General features: G+C 41.4%; 3 protein-coding genes across 4 annotated transcripts; 2 read left to right on the top strand and 1 right to left on the bottom strand.

Moving 5' to 3' along the window:
• The first annotated feature begins 129 nt into the window (after positions 1–129).
• Positions 130–4314, top strand: LOC127362001 (lebercilin-like protein). The gene is made up of 9 exons (XM_051397246.1): positions 130–164; positions 928–1187; positions 1303–1568; positions 1837–2079; positions 2247–2384; positions 2838–2907; positions 3004–3131; positions 3392–3482; positions 3732–4314. The coding sequence occupies exons 1-9, from the start codon at positions 130–132 to the stop codon at positions 4136–4138; spliced, it is 1638 nt and encodes a 545-aa protein (XP_051253206.1). The 3' UTR covers positions 4139–4314.
• Positions 3677–11249, bottom strand: get1 (guided entry of tail-anchored proteins factor 1). The gene is made up of 6 exons (XM_051397051.1): positions 11221–11249; positions 10840–10990; positions 10192–10357; positions 5444–5511; positions 5041–5155; positions 3677–4779 (listed from the first exon to the last, which is right to left on the bottom strand). Exons 1-6 carry the CDS (start codon positions 11232–11234, stop codon positions 4706–4708), a joined length of 588 nt encoding a protein of 195 aa, XP_051253011.1. The 5' UTR covers positions 11235–11249; the 3' UTR covers positions 3677–4705.
• A 278-nt stretch (positions 11250–11527) lies between these two features.
• On the top strand, positions 11528–15901 carry si:ch73-281n10.2 (Non-histone chromosomal protein HMG-14A-like). 2 transcript variants are annotated; one of them, XM_051397053.1, is made up of 6 exons: positions 11528–11709; positions 12827–12856; positions 13821–13850; positions 13971–14009; positions 14121–14267; positions 15001–15901. In XM_051397053.1, exons 1-6 carry the CDS (start codon positions 11695–11697, stop codon positions 15085–15087), a joined length of 348 nt encoding a protein of 115 aa, XP_051253013.1. In that variant the 5' UTR covers positions 11528–11694; the 3' UTR covers positions 15088–15901. The 2 variants fall into 2 exon arrangements, with proteins under 2 accessions (XP_051253013.1, XP_051253012.1); XM_051397052.1 differs by lacking the exon at positions 11528–11709 and adding an exon at positions 11989–12039.
• The last annotated feature ends 512 nt before the right edge of the window (positions 15902–16413 follow it).

Genomic DNA, 16413 nt, shown 5'->3' with positions numbered 1-16413 from the left:
CTCCATTAGTGCGGGATTGGCGGGTTGGCCCCTAGGGGCGCAGCACCACACCGACTGATTGGCAACTTCAGCTGTCTGTCGGCGCAGGGGACAGTGAAGTTAGTCTCCAGCTCTTTGCTGAGTGCATATATGGACAGAAATAGCCCTGACCAGCACTATAGGCTGTAAGGCTTTGGTTTCCTAACGCAGGACCTCGGGCCTGTTAGGGGTCCTTAACAGAGTGGGAAATTGTGGTAATTCAGGAGAGGTTGTTGTGAAATTGGGGACAATGTGCTGCTTCCCGTGAAAAGAAATCAAAATATAAAACCTTATTTCTAATTTATTTTTTCCAAAACTGCAAACAATTCACTTTGAATTGTGTAAAAATGAGCTCCCTCGTTCAAAATGCACTGTGGACACTGAAAATACAATTTGAAAGAATGCCTTACTGTATACTATTTTTATTGTTTTTCGAACATAATTTTATATATCTTATTTCTCATCTTATCTACAATAAAAGTGTTCCCGCTTCACGTTACGTCTGCTGGTTACCATGACAACCGCGGAAGTGCCTTTCCAAAAAGGCCCCTAGCAACCGTTGCTTTAGAAAATTAAGAAATTAGCATTAACTACCAAATATTGATAACCTGTACTGTCGGTAGAGTTCAACAGGAGTGACGGCTCCACTCAGGAGCAGGAAAGGTATGATGCTCTTATATTGGTTCTTATATTCTTAAAATGTGTCTTCCCTTAACTAATGGGGGAGGAAATTAGATTTAATGCAAATCGGTCAAAGATTATGGGGACTAAAGAGGAAACTCTAAACAGGGATTCTACATACAGGCCCTTTTGTATGTTATTTTTACTGGGAAAGCAGTTTAATAATCATTTTGTGTAAGTTTGTATTATCAGATATGTTTTCCTTAAATTGTTGCTCTTTTTTCATAGTGGAGAAGAAGTGATGTGTGTGAGGCAGCAGAGCCTGATGCAGCAGACCTTTGCTCATAAGAAGGAGGGTGACGGCGATGCTGTGAGCTGCAGCACTGACACCTCCAGGTGGTCGACTACCCCCAGACCGCGCAGTGGCCCAAATACCTCACACTGCTCTTCTGACTATGAAGACCAAGCTGACCCGCTTACAGACAAGACCCCAGAGGCCAAGTCATCAGTCAAGAGTCAAGGATCAAAGCCATCCAGAAGCAAAAAGGGTATTTTATTTTATATGATTTAATACCTGTGCAGTTGGGTGGTATGTATATATAATAAAACTATATTGGGTGTAATTCACACTATCACAAGTAAATACTTTTTTCTTTTCTTCAGGTAAAAAAGGCCCCCACAGGCAGAAGACAAACTACGCTGCAGGACGCCAAGTAGTGAAGTTGCCTCCAATCAAACCCCTGCAGGTTTCAAGGCCAAGGATCAAGTCTGCCAACTTGAGCTGCATCAGGGAGCTGCAGAGCCAGGTGGGGGACCTGCAGCAGCAGCTGAGCGAGGCCAGGACTGAGAACAAGCTGCTGAAGAGGGTCCAGCATCGCCACACGGTGGCACTGCAGCACTTTCAAGACTCAGAGGGCAGCCTCTCTCAGGTTGGTTAGTTGGTTTTGTCCCTTTAGTGCTGCCTGTGCTCGCTGCTCAGATTGCAAACAGTGGCACAGAAACATGGCTTTTGGATGATACTTAGATCTACTGCCATGTATTATTACATTTCCTTTCAAGTTCATTGGTTTATCTCTACAGGCTGAAAATCAGAATTTTCTTTCTTTTTCCTAATGTTTCTCTAATTAATTCCTGTGTAATTTCCCAGCACTCTTCTAATCATTCCTCTCTTTATTTTGACATCACGCCTGCTCCCAGATCCTCACCAAGCATAACAATGAGGCCCGAGTCCTGCAGGAGTTGCTCCGTGAGACCCGCGCCTGCCGTGACAGTCTGGCAAGGCAGCTCCAAGCCACGGAAAACAAGTTACTGAGTACCAAGGCCAGTCTCCAGCACCTACAGCTTCTCAGCCAGGATTACAGCCTGCTGGAGAGGGAGGAGCTCACCCTCAGGCTGACCAGGGCCACTGCAGAGCTAGAGGACAAGGACAAGAGGATACTGGTATGGAGGAGCAAGAGGGTGGGATAGTGGTGGGTGATGCTGTTCAGAGTTAGTGAGGGAAAGCCAGTGTGACATCCTGTACATCCTAATATACTGGGGATATAAATAGGAATGGAAACTTCTGATTTTATGCCTTTGTTCGCTTTCTCTTTAACGCTTTATTCTAGGACTTGGAGAGAAATCTTGAGTTGTGCCAAGTCTCATTCAGTCGCCAAATAGTGACTGAAAAAAGAAAGTTCAATGAGGCGATAAAGCTATCCAGCTATCTGCAAGAGCAAATATATCAGCTTAACAGGTGCCTTCGAGTAAGTTGAAATGAGCTGTTTCCCAGGCAATATTCTTCACAGCATTACACATATCCTACAGTCAGTGTTAATACACAATATTGTTTATTGTACATGCTTCTGTCTTAAGTGATGGTAGCGGTGTCTTCCACATTATACTTTACTAATCTACAAGCAGCAGGGTTTTGAATCCCATAATAAAAACGTTGGGTTCAGACTGAAGATTTGTGGATCAATACTTTCCACAGATTAGTAAACCACTGATACTGAAGACTTGATGGTGTACTTCCTGCTTGGTAGGCACCAATAACTAAACACTATGAAGTTACATGTAAACATTTTACATTCATAGATTTTATTTCATCTTAAAATTATAATGACATTCTAAAGTAACGGTCACATTATTTGCTTGTGTAAGAGACATATGTGATAACTGGTTATGTATGCAGTAGATACTTTGTTTCCCCTATACAGGATAGAGAGAAAGAACTGGAAATACACAATATTTACTCCCACAGATTCCTAAAAGGATTTACCAAAAAAGGTATTCAAACACTACAAGCTACTCTAACTCAGTTTGGCCATATCTCATTTGTTGTCACTTAGTGGCTTTCATCCAACAGTCTTTTGTGGTTAACAGGCAGACAAAGCAAGACGGTTCAAACCGATGGATTAATCCTCCTCCCCGATGAGGCTGTGAGTCTTTTGGAGTTGGAATATACTGAGAGTGAAGAGAGGCTGGAGGAGCACGAGAGCTCTGTGAACTTGGTATATGATTCAGATATTGTGTATTGTCTTTTCAGGGGTTTTACACCCCCATTTTACTCATTTGCCTACATTTACTAGTTTAAATGTTGATTTATTCTGAATGTAGCTGAGACAGTAGGATATTTCAAGATGGTTCCTTACCTTTCAGATCTCAATTTTTTGTCATTTATGAATTTGTGTTATAATACAAATAATTGATAATAAGATGCTGCTCACATAAAGCCTGTATATCATTTCAGTGTTGTAATAACCCTGTGCAGACGTGTTTGGAAATAGAAAATCCAGAGACAGATGTTTTGGTAAATGTGACATTAGAAGAGAATCACCAAGAGGATACTGAGACATGTGCAGGTGAGCACTTAATAAATGTCACATATACAGTATAATGATAGTATAACTAACAATGGCAATGACACATACACAGTTGGTGAAACAAAAACTACCATAGTGATACCAATCCACCTACAACTCTCTACAAGACAACAAACACCACAAACATTCAGAGCAAACTTAAAATGGGGTCTGAGCAATGAAAAATAGACATGTTTTGCTATTTGGTCATTCAGTACTTTTTCAAAAAAGCACTTTATTTATTTTCAGACACCAGTGAGCAGAACAGCCTTTCAGAAGAGAGCTTAGAAGATCAAACTGAGGGAGACTGTGCTGAAGATAATAAGGCAACAGAGGCCCCACAGGTGTCAGAGGAAGAGCAGGAAACAGAGGAACATGAAAGCGAGGTGTCCTACATTTTAGAAAAGTCTCTGAATGCCACTGAACCTAAGAGAAAAGGACACAGGCTCTCGAAAATCATACGTAACTACACCTTCTCACAATCTACTGAGAACCTGCACAGTGGAAGACCTGCCTACAGCACTGTGGACTTGACTCCCTGTGAAAGCACCCAGAGCACGATGAGGGTGGAGAGCCTCCACAGTGGGATTAAGGAACTTCATCTACCAGCTGGGAAATCCAGAAGAGGCAGAGAGGACAGTCCTCAGTGTGAGTGAAGGGAGAAAGAGTAGGCTGCAGAGGAGCCCTTCCATCCAAGTACAGAACAAACATGGCCGAGGGCAAAAATGTCTATACATCTATATTTTATAGCTGCCATAGACAGGAAAACTGGATGAGGAAATTTTAACTGTACTTGAGTATCTCTCTGAATAAATGATTTTTCGACCCAAGACCTACACAGTCTAATTAATCTAATCCATTTAACATAAAAAAAAATACCTGACTCGTTTTTGTTATTTATAACATTACAAGAAATAAAAGCTTTTCTTTTATTGTCTTTTCTTAAAAAGGCATTTCAACACCACCACATCGTTTTTAAATAATATACAGTCAAAACATCTTTACAATTAACTTAAAATTAACTTAGAATTACCAGGAAATAACAAAATTAATCACCAAAATATTACATTGCAACATGAGACAAACAAAATGCTCTGCATTTTTTACATGTTGCCCTGAAGGAGCTGATACAAAAAAGACAAAAAAAAACTGTGGCTTGAGCAATAAGTTGAGCAATAGGTTAGAAAACCAGTGTATTGAACCGGTATATTGAACTGGAGCCTCTAGCTGACAGCATGGAGACCCAGTGTAACTACTTTGTTGCAAACCACCAACCAGCATGTGATTCCCACTCCACCTGAAAGGAAAGAACAACTCGGTCAGTGGATGAATGAACAGTTTAAAGAGAGTGATAGTACAGCACACTGTAATTTATTCATACATCAGCATTAAGTGTGAATCAGTACAAAAAAGGAATGCGGCTTTATTGTTGTTGTATACACAATTTCTGTTGTATTACAGAAAAACGATATCCTGTACGTATGTGCTATATTGTTATACGTGAGTCTGCATGTATTGTTTGTAAATTATATTCTATAAAATATAAAAAACTGATTACCTGCCACTCCTGTTGGGAAGGCCACAAGACGCTCCACAGGGGCAATCCATTTGCTGGGGACCACCGTCACTGGATCAGAGTAATACTTCCATATCAAAGAGATCATCACAGCAGCCTGACAGATAAGAGACATATGTAGGTATACAATACGTAATAAATAATAGTATATTATACATAATAGGTAAATTATAATATATTATTAGCTTATCATGGTACCAATATGAACTTTTATATTGTATTTCTAAATGTGTCAGCCTAAATAGCATTAACTGGAGGTTTTATATGTAATAGATGGTCCATGCTTAAATTTTTTGTTCTGAATTAGCTCTCTGTGTGGGTCTCAGAGGTACATTAGAATCTACAACTCAATGCATTTGTACTTCTATTTACAATTTCCACTTACCTGCAGTATATAAAACACAATGTTTACAACCCATTTCATTTTGGCTTGTTGTGCTGTTCTGGATTTCACTGCAAAATTAAGGAAACACACAACTGTTAGACTCAATATAATCAATAGAGGCTTTTGTGGTGGTGCAGCCTTGATTAATACTACCCTAGTGCCTTTTAGTCTGTCAATCAGACTGAACAGCCATTTTGTTTTACTTCATTATTTGAGTCTGAAACCAGGCTATGTACCTACTTTTGTACATTCCCTGATCATGTTTCAACCAGTCAACAGGGTAACATGAATTATCACAACAGTGTGTTCTTTGTAAGGTATTGGGCGAAAACAGTCTCAGAAACTACTAAATCTAAATTTGCTTTGAGTAAAACTTCATAAAATAACTTTCTTTGTCAACACAATGGCAAAGACTATGAGTCAGCTGTTTGAGACTAATATGTACAGTAAAACCACTATTGTGATTGGTTCAGGGCTCAAACTATTTTGTCCTCAAACATTGTCTCAAATTGAAGTTCCTTTTTTCCATCCTACATAATGAATATTGTTTGTTCACTTTGTTGTGTTAACTCACTGTGGAAGTTCTGCTAGCTGTTCCCTTACATCTGAATAACAAAGTGAAATCACCAATTTTCATTGTTCTTTTAGTCATTGGTTGAGTTGTTGTTTCTTGCTTATTTCTAACAGTTTCAATAAATGCATAACTGCAAACTGCAGTGAAAATGCAAACCTCTGATAGGTATACGGTGATGGAAACTGACATACACCCACATTTAACATTATTATTGTTTAGCCAAATAATCACAAACTCCCTAAAGGCACATTGGATATTCCCTACAAATGAAGGGAGAAGATCAAACAAACTATTTAAATATTTACAAACTCAAACTATTTACACATAAGCTATAGAAAACACCTTGATCCAGAGATCCGGAGAGAAAGAGTGAGAGAGAAGGTCAAACAGGTTCCACATGCCACACCTACTGATTGCCTGCACATAAGCCAAGAGGAGAGGTAGAGACCCCGGTGCTGCGATAACTCTGAGCAGCATGCAAAGGAATTAATTACAATGTAACATTAAAATATATTTTTGGCCCTTCTCCCTGATTGTCTGAGAAGTCCATAAATTTGTTGCTAGTTCCTTTTTAGAAATTAAGTCACTAAAAGGGTCTAAAAAGTCAATAAATCTACCAAGAAAGGGTTAGGGTTAGTTGGCAACCTACTTACTTACTAGAGTTGATTTTCTGTGTGTAAGCATGCGTGTACTAGAGGTGGGCGATATATATCGTTTGTGATAATATCGTCATTGTTGTTTTGACGATGTGCAAATTTCCATTATCGAGTATTTAAATTACTTCGACAAAAACAATGAAACGCCTGCGGAAACTCCTAACATCCATTAATACACGGTGCAGCAGCGCTCTATACAGCATGGCAGGATTCAGTCACACCACTAGTGGGCCTACGTGATCACATGACGTGATCACGTGACCTCTAGCTAGCATCCTCCTTGCAACAGTTTAGCAGCGCGTTGCGATGGTAGAGAGAAAATGCAAGCACCTCCAGTCCCTGAAGCTACCGGTACTTCAGTAATTTAGTGCCGAGACGTGGGTCCTATGGGCTTCAGCGTTCAGAGCGCCAAGCGCCTTCAGCGGTAAAAAGATGTCAGCGGAGACGTTTTTTTTTTAGCGCAGAGCTCAGAGCGCTTCAAGTTGAAATCTGTTCAACTTTTAACACCGCTGGGCGCTCGGAAAATGAGTTTTTGAGCTCTGTCAGCGCTGTAAACGCGTTTGGTGGACACAAGTCCAGCTCAGACAATTCTAATCACATTTTAAAGGATATCGACTGATTATCGTTATCGCCAAAATCCCAAAAAATATTGAGATATTATTTTTTGCCCATATCGCCCACCCCTAGCGTGTACCTGTCTTCTCGAGCTCGAGCAGCTCTGAAAAGAGGAATAAAAAGAGCTAAGGCGGCCCACAGGTTGCGCGCAGAGTCCCATCTGTCCAGCAACAACACACGGGAGGTGTGGCGGGGCATAAAAAACATCACAAACTTCAGAGGCTGTGATGCATCTAACGAAGACCTGAGTGGCCACTGGCAGAGGAGCTAAGCTGCTTCTTTGCTTGCTTTGAAACACCTCAGCAACAACACTCGTCTGCCCCAGCCCTGCCCCCACCCCTACCTGGATCCTGCACCACTTCACTCACTGTGCAGGAGCACGATGTCAGACGGGTGCTCCTGGCAGTGAACCCCAAGAAAGCTGCCGGCCCAGACGGAGTACCTGGCAAGGTGCTCAGAGCGTGCCCCTTTCTGCTTGCCCCCACCTTCAGCAGGATCTTCAACCTCTCCCTGGCCCAGGCAGCCATCCTGCCGAAGAAGTCTACCATCACCAGCCTGAATGATTACCGTCCGGTGGCCCTTACTCCGGTAATCATTAAGTGCTTCAAGAGACTGGTCCTTCAGCACATCAAGGACTATCTCCCCCCAGACTTCGACCCTCACAAGTTTGCATATCGTGCGAACAGATCCACAGAGGACACCATTTCCGTAGCTCTCCACTCGGCGCTGAACCACCTGGAGCAGCAGCAGAGCTACGTTCAGATGCTCTTTGTGGATTACAGTTCAGCCTTCAACACCATAATCCCGGACAGACTCATCACCAAACTGGACACTCTCGGCCTTCCCCCTCTCACATGTGCCTGGATAAAGGACTTTCTAACTAACCGACCCCAGACTGCGAGACTCGGCCACCACCTCTCCTCCACCTGCACGCTGAGCATCGGCTCCCCACAGGGCTGTGCGCTGAGCCCCCTCCTGTACTGCCTCTACACCCACGACTGCAGTCCGGCCTACAATGACAATCTCATCGTCAAGTTTGCAGACGACACTACAGTGGTCGGACTCATCTCTAAGGGTGATGAGGCAGCCTACAGAGAGGAGGTCCTGAAGTTGGCAGCCTCGTGTTCAGAGAATAACCTAGCTCTGAACACCAAGAAAACCAGCAAGATTATTGTCAACTTCAGGAAGCACAGCACCAGCGGGTGTGTGGAGAGGGTCCACACCCTCAGGTTTCTCGGCGTCCTCATCTCCACCGACATCTCCTGGACAGAGAACATCACAGCAGTCTGCAAGAAGGCTCAGCAGCGGCAACACTTCCTGAGAGTCCTCAGGAAGTACAAACTAAACCCCAACCTGCTGCTGACCTTCTACTGCTCATCCATCGAGAGCCTGCTGACGTACTGTATCACAGTATGGTAGGTAGGCAGCTGCACCGTTGCAGACAGGGAGAGGCTCCAGAGAGTTGTAAAGGCAGCACAGAAAATCATTGGCTGCCCTCTCCCCTCCCTGATGGACATTTACACCTCCCGCTGCCTCAACAGAGCAAAAACCATCACCAAAGACAGCTCCCACCCTGGCTTTGACCTATTTGAACTGTTGCCCTCAGGGAGGCGCTACAGGTGCCTTAGGACCAGAACATCTTCTTCCCAAAAGCAATAACCACCCTGAACTCTCACATGCAATGCTCTTAGTTCTAACCACCCCAACCCCCGGACTCTCAACAGTCACTATTAGACACTGATAGTTACTTTGCAATACCATTCAATGTGCAATATTACACACCATAAATGGGCTATATATATAATATATAATGTCCATATATATATATATATATCTTACACTGACTGTATATAGCACCGTATTTATTTGCGAATGTACACACTCCTCAGGCCTGCACACCCTACCTCCCTCTGTTGTAATTATTACTTCATGTCCTGTGTTTATATTGTATATATTTGGAAATGTACACACTCCTCAGGACTGCACACCCTACCTCCCTTTTGTATTATCTCTTCATGTCCTGTGTTTATATTGTATATACTTTGATAATTGTACTGTTTTTGGCACTGCCATTGGAGTTGGCTATTTAATCTCATTGTACATGTGTACAGTGACAATAAAGGCATTCTATTCTATTCTTTGCCTAGAGCTTGTAGCAGTGCCACGTCACATTTTCTGAATTTGAACAGTTAAATTGATATAGGTGAGATTGTTTTTTTATTGTCCCAATCTCGGGGGCCAAATAAGACTCAATTTCAAAAGCTACATTGGTTTGTAAATATTTTAAAGTCTTACAGAGTACAAAATGGAACGTATAGCTTGGTCATGGGAGATTTAAACGGCTAATGAGCATCCAGAGAAATGAAATATCACCACGGAAACAATCTGAAACAGCCTTTGCTCTGCTGTACATGTGTATCGTACTGAAATTCTGTTTAGCCACTTCCTGTCTGTGCACAAGATAATCCTGAGGCGGAGGGTAAAGGACAGGCAGCAGCTGTTCATACTCAGTAAATATGTAATCCAAATCTTGCTACCACTTCCTGTGGTTGGTGGTTTTAATGTGTCAAGCTGCTGTTGAAGACACACACAGGTGTGGAAGTCACAGTACTGGATGTGCCTTTTAAAGTAAAAGTGACATAGAAGAATCTATGAACCTATGGAGTAAACAACATCAAAACAAAAAAACATCCTTCCAATTAACGCTCCCTTTTTAGAGCTTGTGGTCATTTTTTGTTGAGACTGTGTTGATTGGTATTTAGAGGTCATAATCTATAGCGCTGCTGTATGTTGTTACTAGATGTCCATGAGGTCTGTTTGCTATTGTATAGGACATTTTGGGGCTTCTGTCACATCCTGCTATTCTACCTGTGTCAGTCACAATCATTGCCTCCGTCTCTCACCGTGTGTTTTCAGCTTGTCTGTCATCTTGTTGATTTTGCGCTCCAACCTGGCATATCTAGCAAACTCATCCATCATGCTAATGGAGGACTGCTCCTTCTTCATCTCCTGGATTTCAGCCCTCATCTCACTCTCCTGCTCAGCATCTTTCTGCACCATCTTTGAGAGCTTGAAAGAAGGAAAAATACTATTACTGAGAGAAGATAGAGTTCAACTATGATGTAGTTTATTGTTTCTGGATATAGAGGCTCAGTCACACAAGTGTTCAAACAATAACTGTGGTATCACCTGTGAGTGAGTTTTAGACTATAGATTGTCATTTTGGTAAGCTATCTTTAGCAGTAATGCTAAGCTGTTAGACAACGTCAACATTTTTATCTAAACAATAATGGCGCAGCATTAAAATGTTTCCCTCCTTATGTGCAGTATACCGGGATCTCGGGGGGGAAAAACCCCACCCTCCTCTGACTGTAACAGCTACGTTGTTTCAAGCTACCTAGCTTAGCTTATAGCATCATCCATTAACTAACTGTAAGCTAAGCTAGTCATCAATGGTGTGATGCCTGTGGACGCTACATGGATTACACTACAGCATACACCTTCAAAGCAAACACTTTTCCTCCCATATTTAAGTCATAGTCCCTACTTACGAAAGAGGATATGGACGGCAGGAGTGTTTTCATGAGATTACACAGAAACACCGACCCCAGCACAAGAAACCACGCATAGCCGGTCGCCATGTTTGTTCCTCCTCCAGTCTGCCTCCTTGTTGCAGCTGTGGAGCTGCTGGGATACACAGCGCTGTAACACAATGATTAGGCCATATGGGTGACACTGGCACAAAAAACACAACACAAATGAGCTCATTTGGCACAATGTTTTTCATAAGAACTGCAGTCAAATGTGGTGAAATGTGGGATTTTTGTGGTGTTTTCTTTTTCATAAAAAAAAAAGGTTTTCATAATGTCAGTATATATGGAAACTTTAACAACAAAACACATTGGGGAAATGAAACATTTTAAAGACTTTACGTGCTTCCTCGCATGTAATGTTTATGCACATACGTATCCTATTTAACTCCTCGTCATATTTACATGGCTGCCATACATTTCCCACATCTTGCACGGACCCTGGGAACAGCCCCGTGATTAAAAAAGTGAGAGTTTTGGCTGGGGTTTACTGATTGGCATACAATCCTGCCCACACAGGTAAGATGTTATGGTTCAAAAATGTGTTGCCTCGACGTCAAAGCCAATCACTGGAAGCCAGGGGCGGGGGATAGCCCTTCCTGGTGGGTTGGTAGGATAAGGAATAAAATATACCGAGAGGAAGATCCAATCCGGTTTGAGCTAGTTCTAGTACTGGTCGGACGTTTATGTTAAGTTACAGACTGTTCTGGAGGTGTAGGCTGAGGTGTAGGGACAGTTTTCCTCAACTGTAAAAGGCTGTGTTATTCTCTTTTTATATCTACCTTAAAAAATCTCTGCCGTACAACCTAAGCAACAATGGGAAGGAAGAAAGTAAGTCAATGTGTACATTGTGTGGAATGTGATACATACAGTACATTTCTTTAGTTTAAAAAAAAAAAAAAAATGTATAGGTTGTGTTTTGTGTTTCGCTACAATGTTTCTTTTCACCCCGCATGAGCTGCAATGTAACGTTGTTAATACTTGCTACAAGCGCGTCCATGTGCATGCATCAAGTCCACCTTTGCTGTGCTCAGGTCTGCCTGTGTCCAGCCCTGTTCATACAGGGAAGTGGCGCCTTTTTACTTAGTACACTGAAACATGCATTTTCATCGAGCAAGTTATCGCATGTTTGCACGGTCTCGTCTGCGACCACTCAACCTGGTAAGCAACCTGGCTGTGGTTTTAATGATAGTTTGCCTTTCGCTGCGTGCTGAGATCAAACAAAGAGGTGTAACCACCGTCGATGAACAGGTTGCCATTTCGAGTAAATCTCTTATTGCGTTATTGCCTCTGTTTGCTTCAACTTATCGCGGTATTGTACAGGCAGCTGTGTGCACTTTGGGGGTATGTCGTGTTGTTTTTATGCGCATTTTCTGCCCGCATTGTCGAGATTTTGACCTCTGTCTGCGCGTACTTTAAAGCACCCTTGAGGTGTGCAGTCTTTTCTTTAGGAGCGTCATGGCAGCTTGAGATATCCTCGATAAGACAGCGACACATCTGGTCGGTTTTTTCCCCCTCCTCTCCTTCTCGTGCAATCACGTCGGAGAAGTTTTATTGAATAACTGCGTTAGTCACGTTGGCTCACAAAGCAGATTGCCTGTATTGATGTGTGGAAGCGCGTGTGGAGGTGGAGCGACACTTCCCTCTCCTTAAAGTAGCTCCAGCTCCATGCCTGCAAACAAAAACATTTCTGTCTCATGAGCGACGCATTACAGTGCTTGGCGGGAATAAAACAGAACTCGTTGAACCCTTTTTTTTTTAAAAGTCAATTTAGAAACGTGTTGGGCTCCCCTCCCCACTTTAAGGTTGCATAATTTCTTTGTGACTTGAGGGGAGGGAGAGGTGCCCATCCCCCCTTTGCATTACACACCCACTTTAGCTCACTCATGAATGGTTGTTGTTCCTGGTTTATTAATTTATTTTCCCTCACTCTGTCTCTCTCTCTCAGTCTACCGGCGATGCAGATGCAAGTGTGGAGGTTAGTATTCAAGTCTTGACACCCAGGCTGACCCAAATGGAATCCACACACCCAAATGAACATTTTGTTCTACTTTCTGTCAGGACAAAAGAGAAAGGGTCTTGGTTGGGACGGGTGGCTTTCTACATAGTTTAGTGCAGCTCAGTCTATATCCTGCAAGTGGGAGGCTATAAGGATGGCTGAGTTAATCAGCTGGTCTTAATGTGCAGGTTATTATCCAAACCTCAGATTATTGAGTATGGGGGGGGGCTGCACGGCCTCTAGTGGGCGCTGTTTAATATGCAGCCAAAATTGGTCCTTTATTTGCTACTTTGCCCATTTTAATTTGAGTCCTGTAATTCTAATAAAACACTACTACTGTATGTGGTGCCCTCAGATATTCTCAAGACAACAATTTTGGGTCCATAGCATAAACACTATATGTAAACTACAAATCCCACAATGCAGTGTTTCACCTTTGCCCCCAACATGACCTATAAAGTACATTTATGCAGCATTACTCATCAAATGTGATTCCAGGCATATTAGATCTGTTTACCTTTCACAACTGAGTGCCTGTTGCGTAGGGAAATGAGTGTAAAGGAAGGGGTTCCACTTTCAGTCTCAGTTTCATCTTGGTAATTTGCAAATGATTTTATTATTATTTCTTCAGCTAATTAATTTCACATGTGCTATAATTAAATTTTCCCTTACAAGGAGAAAGCTTTTGACTTAACCCTCAGTCTGGTTATAATTTGTATTTTTAGAAGTGTGATGCAGTATTTAAATAGATATTTCCCCCTATATTCCCTGTTTCTTACATCACATGGTATCATACGCAGAACAAAACAAACTTCTTGTTAAAAATCTGGCATGTTTGTCAGGTTTTTTTTTCCGGGGGGGGTTGATTCTGTATTATGTGTATCAATCTTGTCAATTGACTAAATTAACACCTTTTTTTTTATTATTATTTGTGTTCTTACAGCCAAGGAGAAAGTCTCAGAGGTTGTCACAAGTAAGTTCTACAAAAGCTAAGAATAAATTTCAATAAAACCAGTGCATATTCTACTATTACTGTGCATATTCTGTTGCCATAATAATAATTGTATTCTTTGTGTGTGTGTCTGTGTTACAGAAAGAGACAGAGCCAAAACCACAGCCAGAAAAGAAAAAGGTAAAAGGAAAACTCTTACCAGTGCACAAGAGCATTTAACCTTGCACTGTTTTATCCCCGTTTATACATATTTAACGGTGCATTTCATGCTGTTTGGTTTGTTTTTGACAGGCACCTCCCAAGAACAAAAAGGCGAAAGAGGTAGTAAAGGCCAAACCAGAGGAGAAGAAGAAGAAAGAAGAAAAGGAGGAAGAAGAGGAGGAGGAGGAGGAGAAGGAAGAAGCTCCCGCAGAAAATGGAGAGGCCAAAGCTGAAGAGGTATTACAAGTTCTCACCTCATGACTCCTGCCATGTGAATTGTGCTTTTTGTTCGCACTGTAGCGACATTAAAGGAGAACCGAAATTAAGTCTGCTCAATTAATCGAAATTTTATCACGATTACAATTTTGGGGCCAAACGATCTCAAAACTAATAAAATCGGGGGGAAACTATTTTTTTTCATTTTCTGTTGTTAAACGTTGAACGTAGAAAAAAGCTGTGTCCCAATTCAGGGGCTGCATCCCTGAATTGGGAGAGTCCCAAGGACAGTCTGGGACAGGATAGTCTGGGACAGTCTGCGTATTTCGCGCATGCGTATTTCCGTCCCTCCCCCATAGCATGCACTGCACATGAGTCATGAGCTCGGTATACTCGCCGTTCCCGACCTGTCGCGCGACAACAGGAGTCACAGGAGCGCCATAACTATTTATACTTGCGCCGGTTATCGCGACACTAGTTGCAGTCTTCTCCTGTCACGTTGTTTTCGTTTGAACAGGTAACGCGGAGACATACAAATGTTTATGGGGAAAGGAAAGTGTAACTGAGGACTTCCTTGCAAAGTGTTTTCGACAAATGTCCACTAAATGCAGCATGTTTCTGAAGTTTAAAAAAAATAATCGTTTGAATAATCGTGATTTCAATTTTGACCCAAATAATCGTGATTATGATTTTTTTTTTCCATAATCGAGCAGCCCTAACCAAAATGCTAATTCATGTTTTCTCCCTTCTCCAGCCGGCTGCAGCAGCAGATGACGCAGACGAAAAGGAGGACGAAGCTGAAGAAGAGGAAGAGGAGGAGGAGGAGAAAGCAGCAGAGTAGTCGTGACACCCCGAAACTCACCTGCCACCGCTCCCTGTACCTCCTTTCTTGTACAATGCAGAGATTATTTTTATCTACTATTTTCATAAGACAGCAATGTTTTTAGGGACGTGATTGCATACATGCATTTTAAAAAAATACTACAAATTCCATTTTTCATGGCTTCTGTGAAGGGAAAGTTTCAGTCATTGTATTGGGTTATCTGTTTGTTTTTGTTTCTCTCTGGCTTTTTATTTTGCCTTTTTTAGGTTGTAGTTTTCTGCATAAACGTGCAGTCGTGCCTATATCAGGAATTTTTTTGTTCAGCTTCAACGGCGTTGAGTTTACCTGAGACATTCCCGAGGCACCTTGAAGCATTTTGTAACCTGTACTGTTTTGAAACTTAATACATCATAATACTATGTGTTTGATAGGGAATAGGATGTTGAAAGTTTGAGAGTTGTGTTCTGTGCTAAGTAAGTCTCGTTTGCATCATTTACTTTAATCATGTTCACTAGTACTGGAATTGGTTGGGTTGATCTTTTTTGTTAATGCAGTCAGTGATGGTACATTTGAGGACTATTAAATTGACCCATACTCTCAGCTGTGCTCACACAATGCATTATGGAGTTAATTGTACTTGTCATGCTATTTTCACTTCAGTGAAATGGATGTGCCACACATTTGTGGCTATATCCATTGTGGTTTTGGGATTTCTCTACCAATGTACAGTTTCCTCCTTTTTTTTAAAAAAAAGGAAAAAAAAAAGAAAAAAAATGTTCTTTGTTATTAATGGTATAAAATGCCAATTAAAGTGGGAATTTCTCTTAAGTGATCAATTGTTTCTCATCAGTTATGTATTGTTTTTCATCCTGTGAACATTGAGTCAAAAGCATGGATTTCAGATTAGGGATATACATTTTTTTTTTAACTGATTGTGACCTGATACTGAAAAGATAACTTAAAATGTTTGCATTTTAAAAAGAAGCATATAACCTGTAGTTAATGCACACCTGAGAGTACAGAAAGGCTGTAAGCAAAGATGGATGGTTTAATATTTCATAGCTCTGAGCTTACTAAATATGACTGACACCACTATTGTACACAAGAAACAACAGTTCTGACTCTTCAAATGTTTAATTTTTGCTAGTGAAGTACATCAGAAAACCCAAACATACTTTTGCTTTCATAGAACATAAAGTCTATGAAACATTTTGCATAAGAATTCAAAATAACATTTATTTTTATGTGTAATTCAAAATAATGGGTGGTTTAATGTTTCAATAGTAGCACATGATTTACAAGGGTTAACTAACAATGTCCAAAATAAGCTGTAATGCATATTGT

Source organism: Dicentrarchus labrax, unplaced genomic scaffold (assembly GCF_905237075.1).
Source record: "Dicentrarchus labrax unplaced genomic scaffold, dlabrax2021, whole genome shotgun sequence".
Lineage (NCBI taxonomy): Eukaryota > Metazoa > Chordata > Actinopteri > Moronidae > Dicentrarchus > Dicentrarchus labrax.
Note: the sequence above shows the minus strand (reverse complement) of the source record. Positions and strands in the feature narration are given on the sequence as shown.

Coding starts and splice junctions, on each gene's coding strand:
- get1 (XM_051397051.1), bottom strand. Junction 5,156..5,443: donor TTGTGTTTTATATACTGCAG/GTAAGTGGAAAT, acceptor CTTATCTGTCAG/GCTGCTGTGATGATCTCTTT. Junction 4,780..5,040: donor CTTCCCAACAGGAGTGGCAG/GTAATCAGTTTT, acceptor CTTTCCTTTCAG/GTGGAGTGGGAATCACATGC.
- LOC127362001 (XM_051397246.1), top strand. CDS start 130: ATGGACAGAAATAGCCCTGACCAGCACTATAGGCT. Junction 165..927: donor CCTGACCAGCACTATAGGCT/GTAAGGCTTTGG, acceptor CTTTTTTCATAG/TGGAGAAGAAGTGATGTGTG. Junction 2,385..2,837: donor AGCTTAACAGGTGCCTTCGA/GTAAGTTGAAAT, acceptor TCCCCTATACAG/GATAGAGAGAAAGAACTGGA.
- si:ch73-281n10.2 (XM_051397052.1), top strand. CDS start 12,004: ATGTTTGCACGGTCTCGTCTGCGACCACTCAACCTG. Junction 13,851..13,970: donor AGTCTCAGAGGTTGTCACAA/GTAAGTTCTACA, acceptor TCTGTGTTACAG/AAAGAGACAGAGCCAAAACC. Junction 14,268..15,000: donor GAGAGGCCAAAGCTGAAGAG/GTATTACAAGTT, acceptor TCCCTTCTCCAG/CCGGCTGCAGCAGCAGATGA.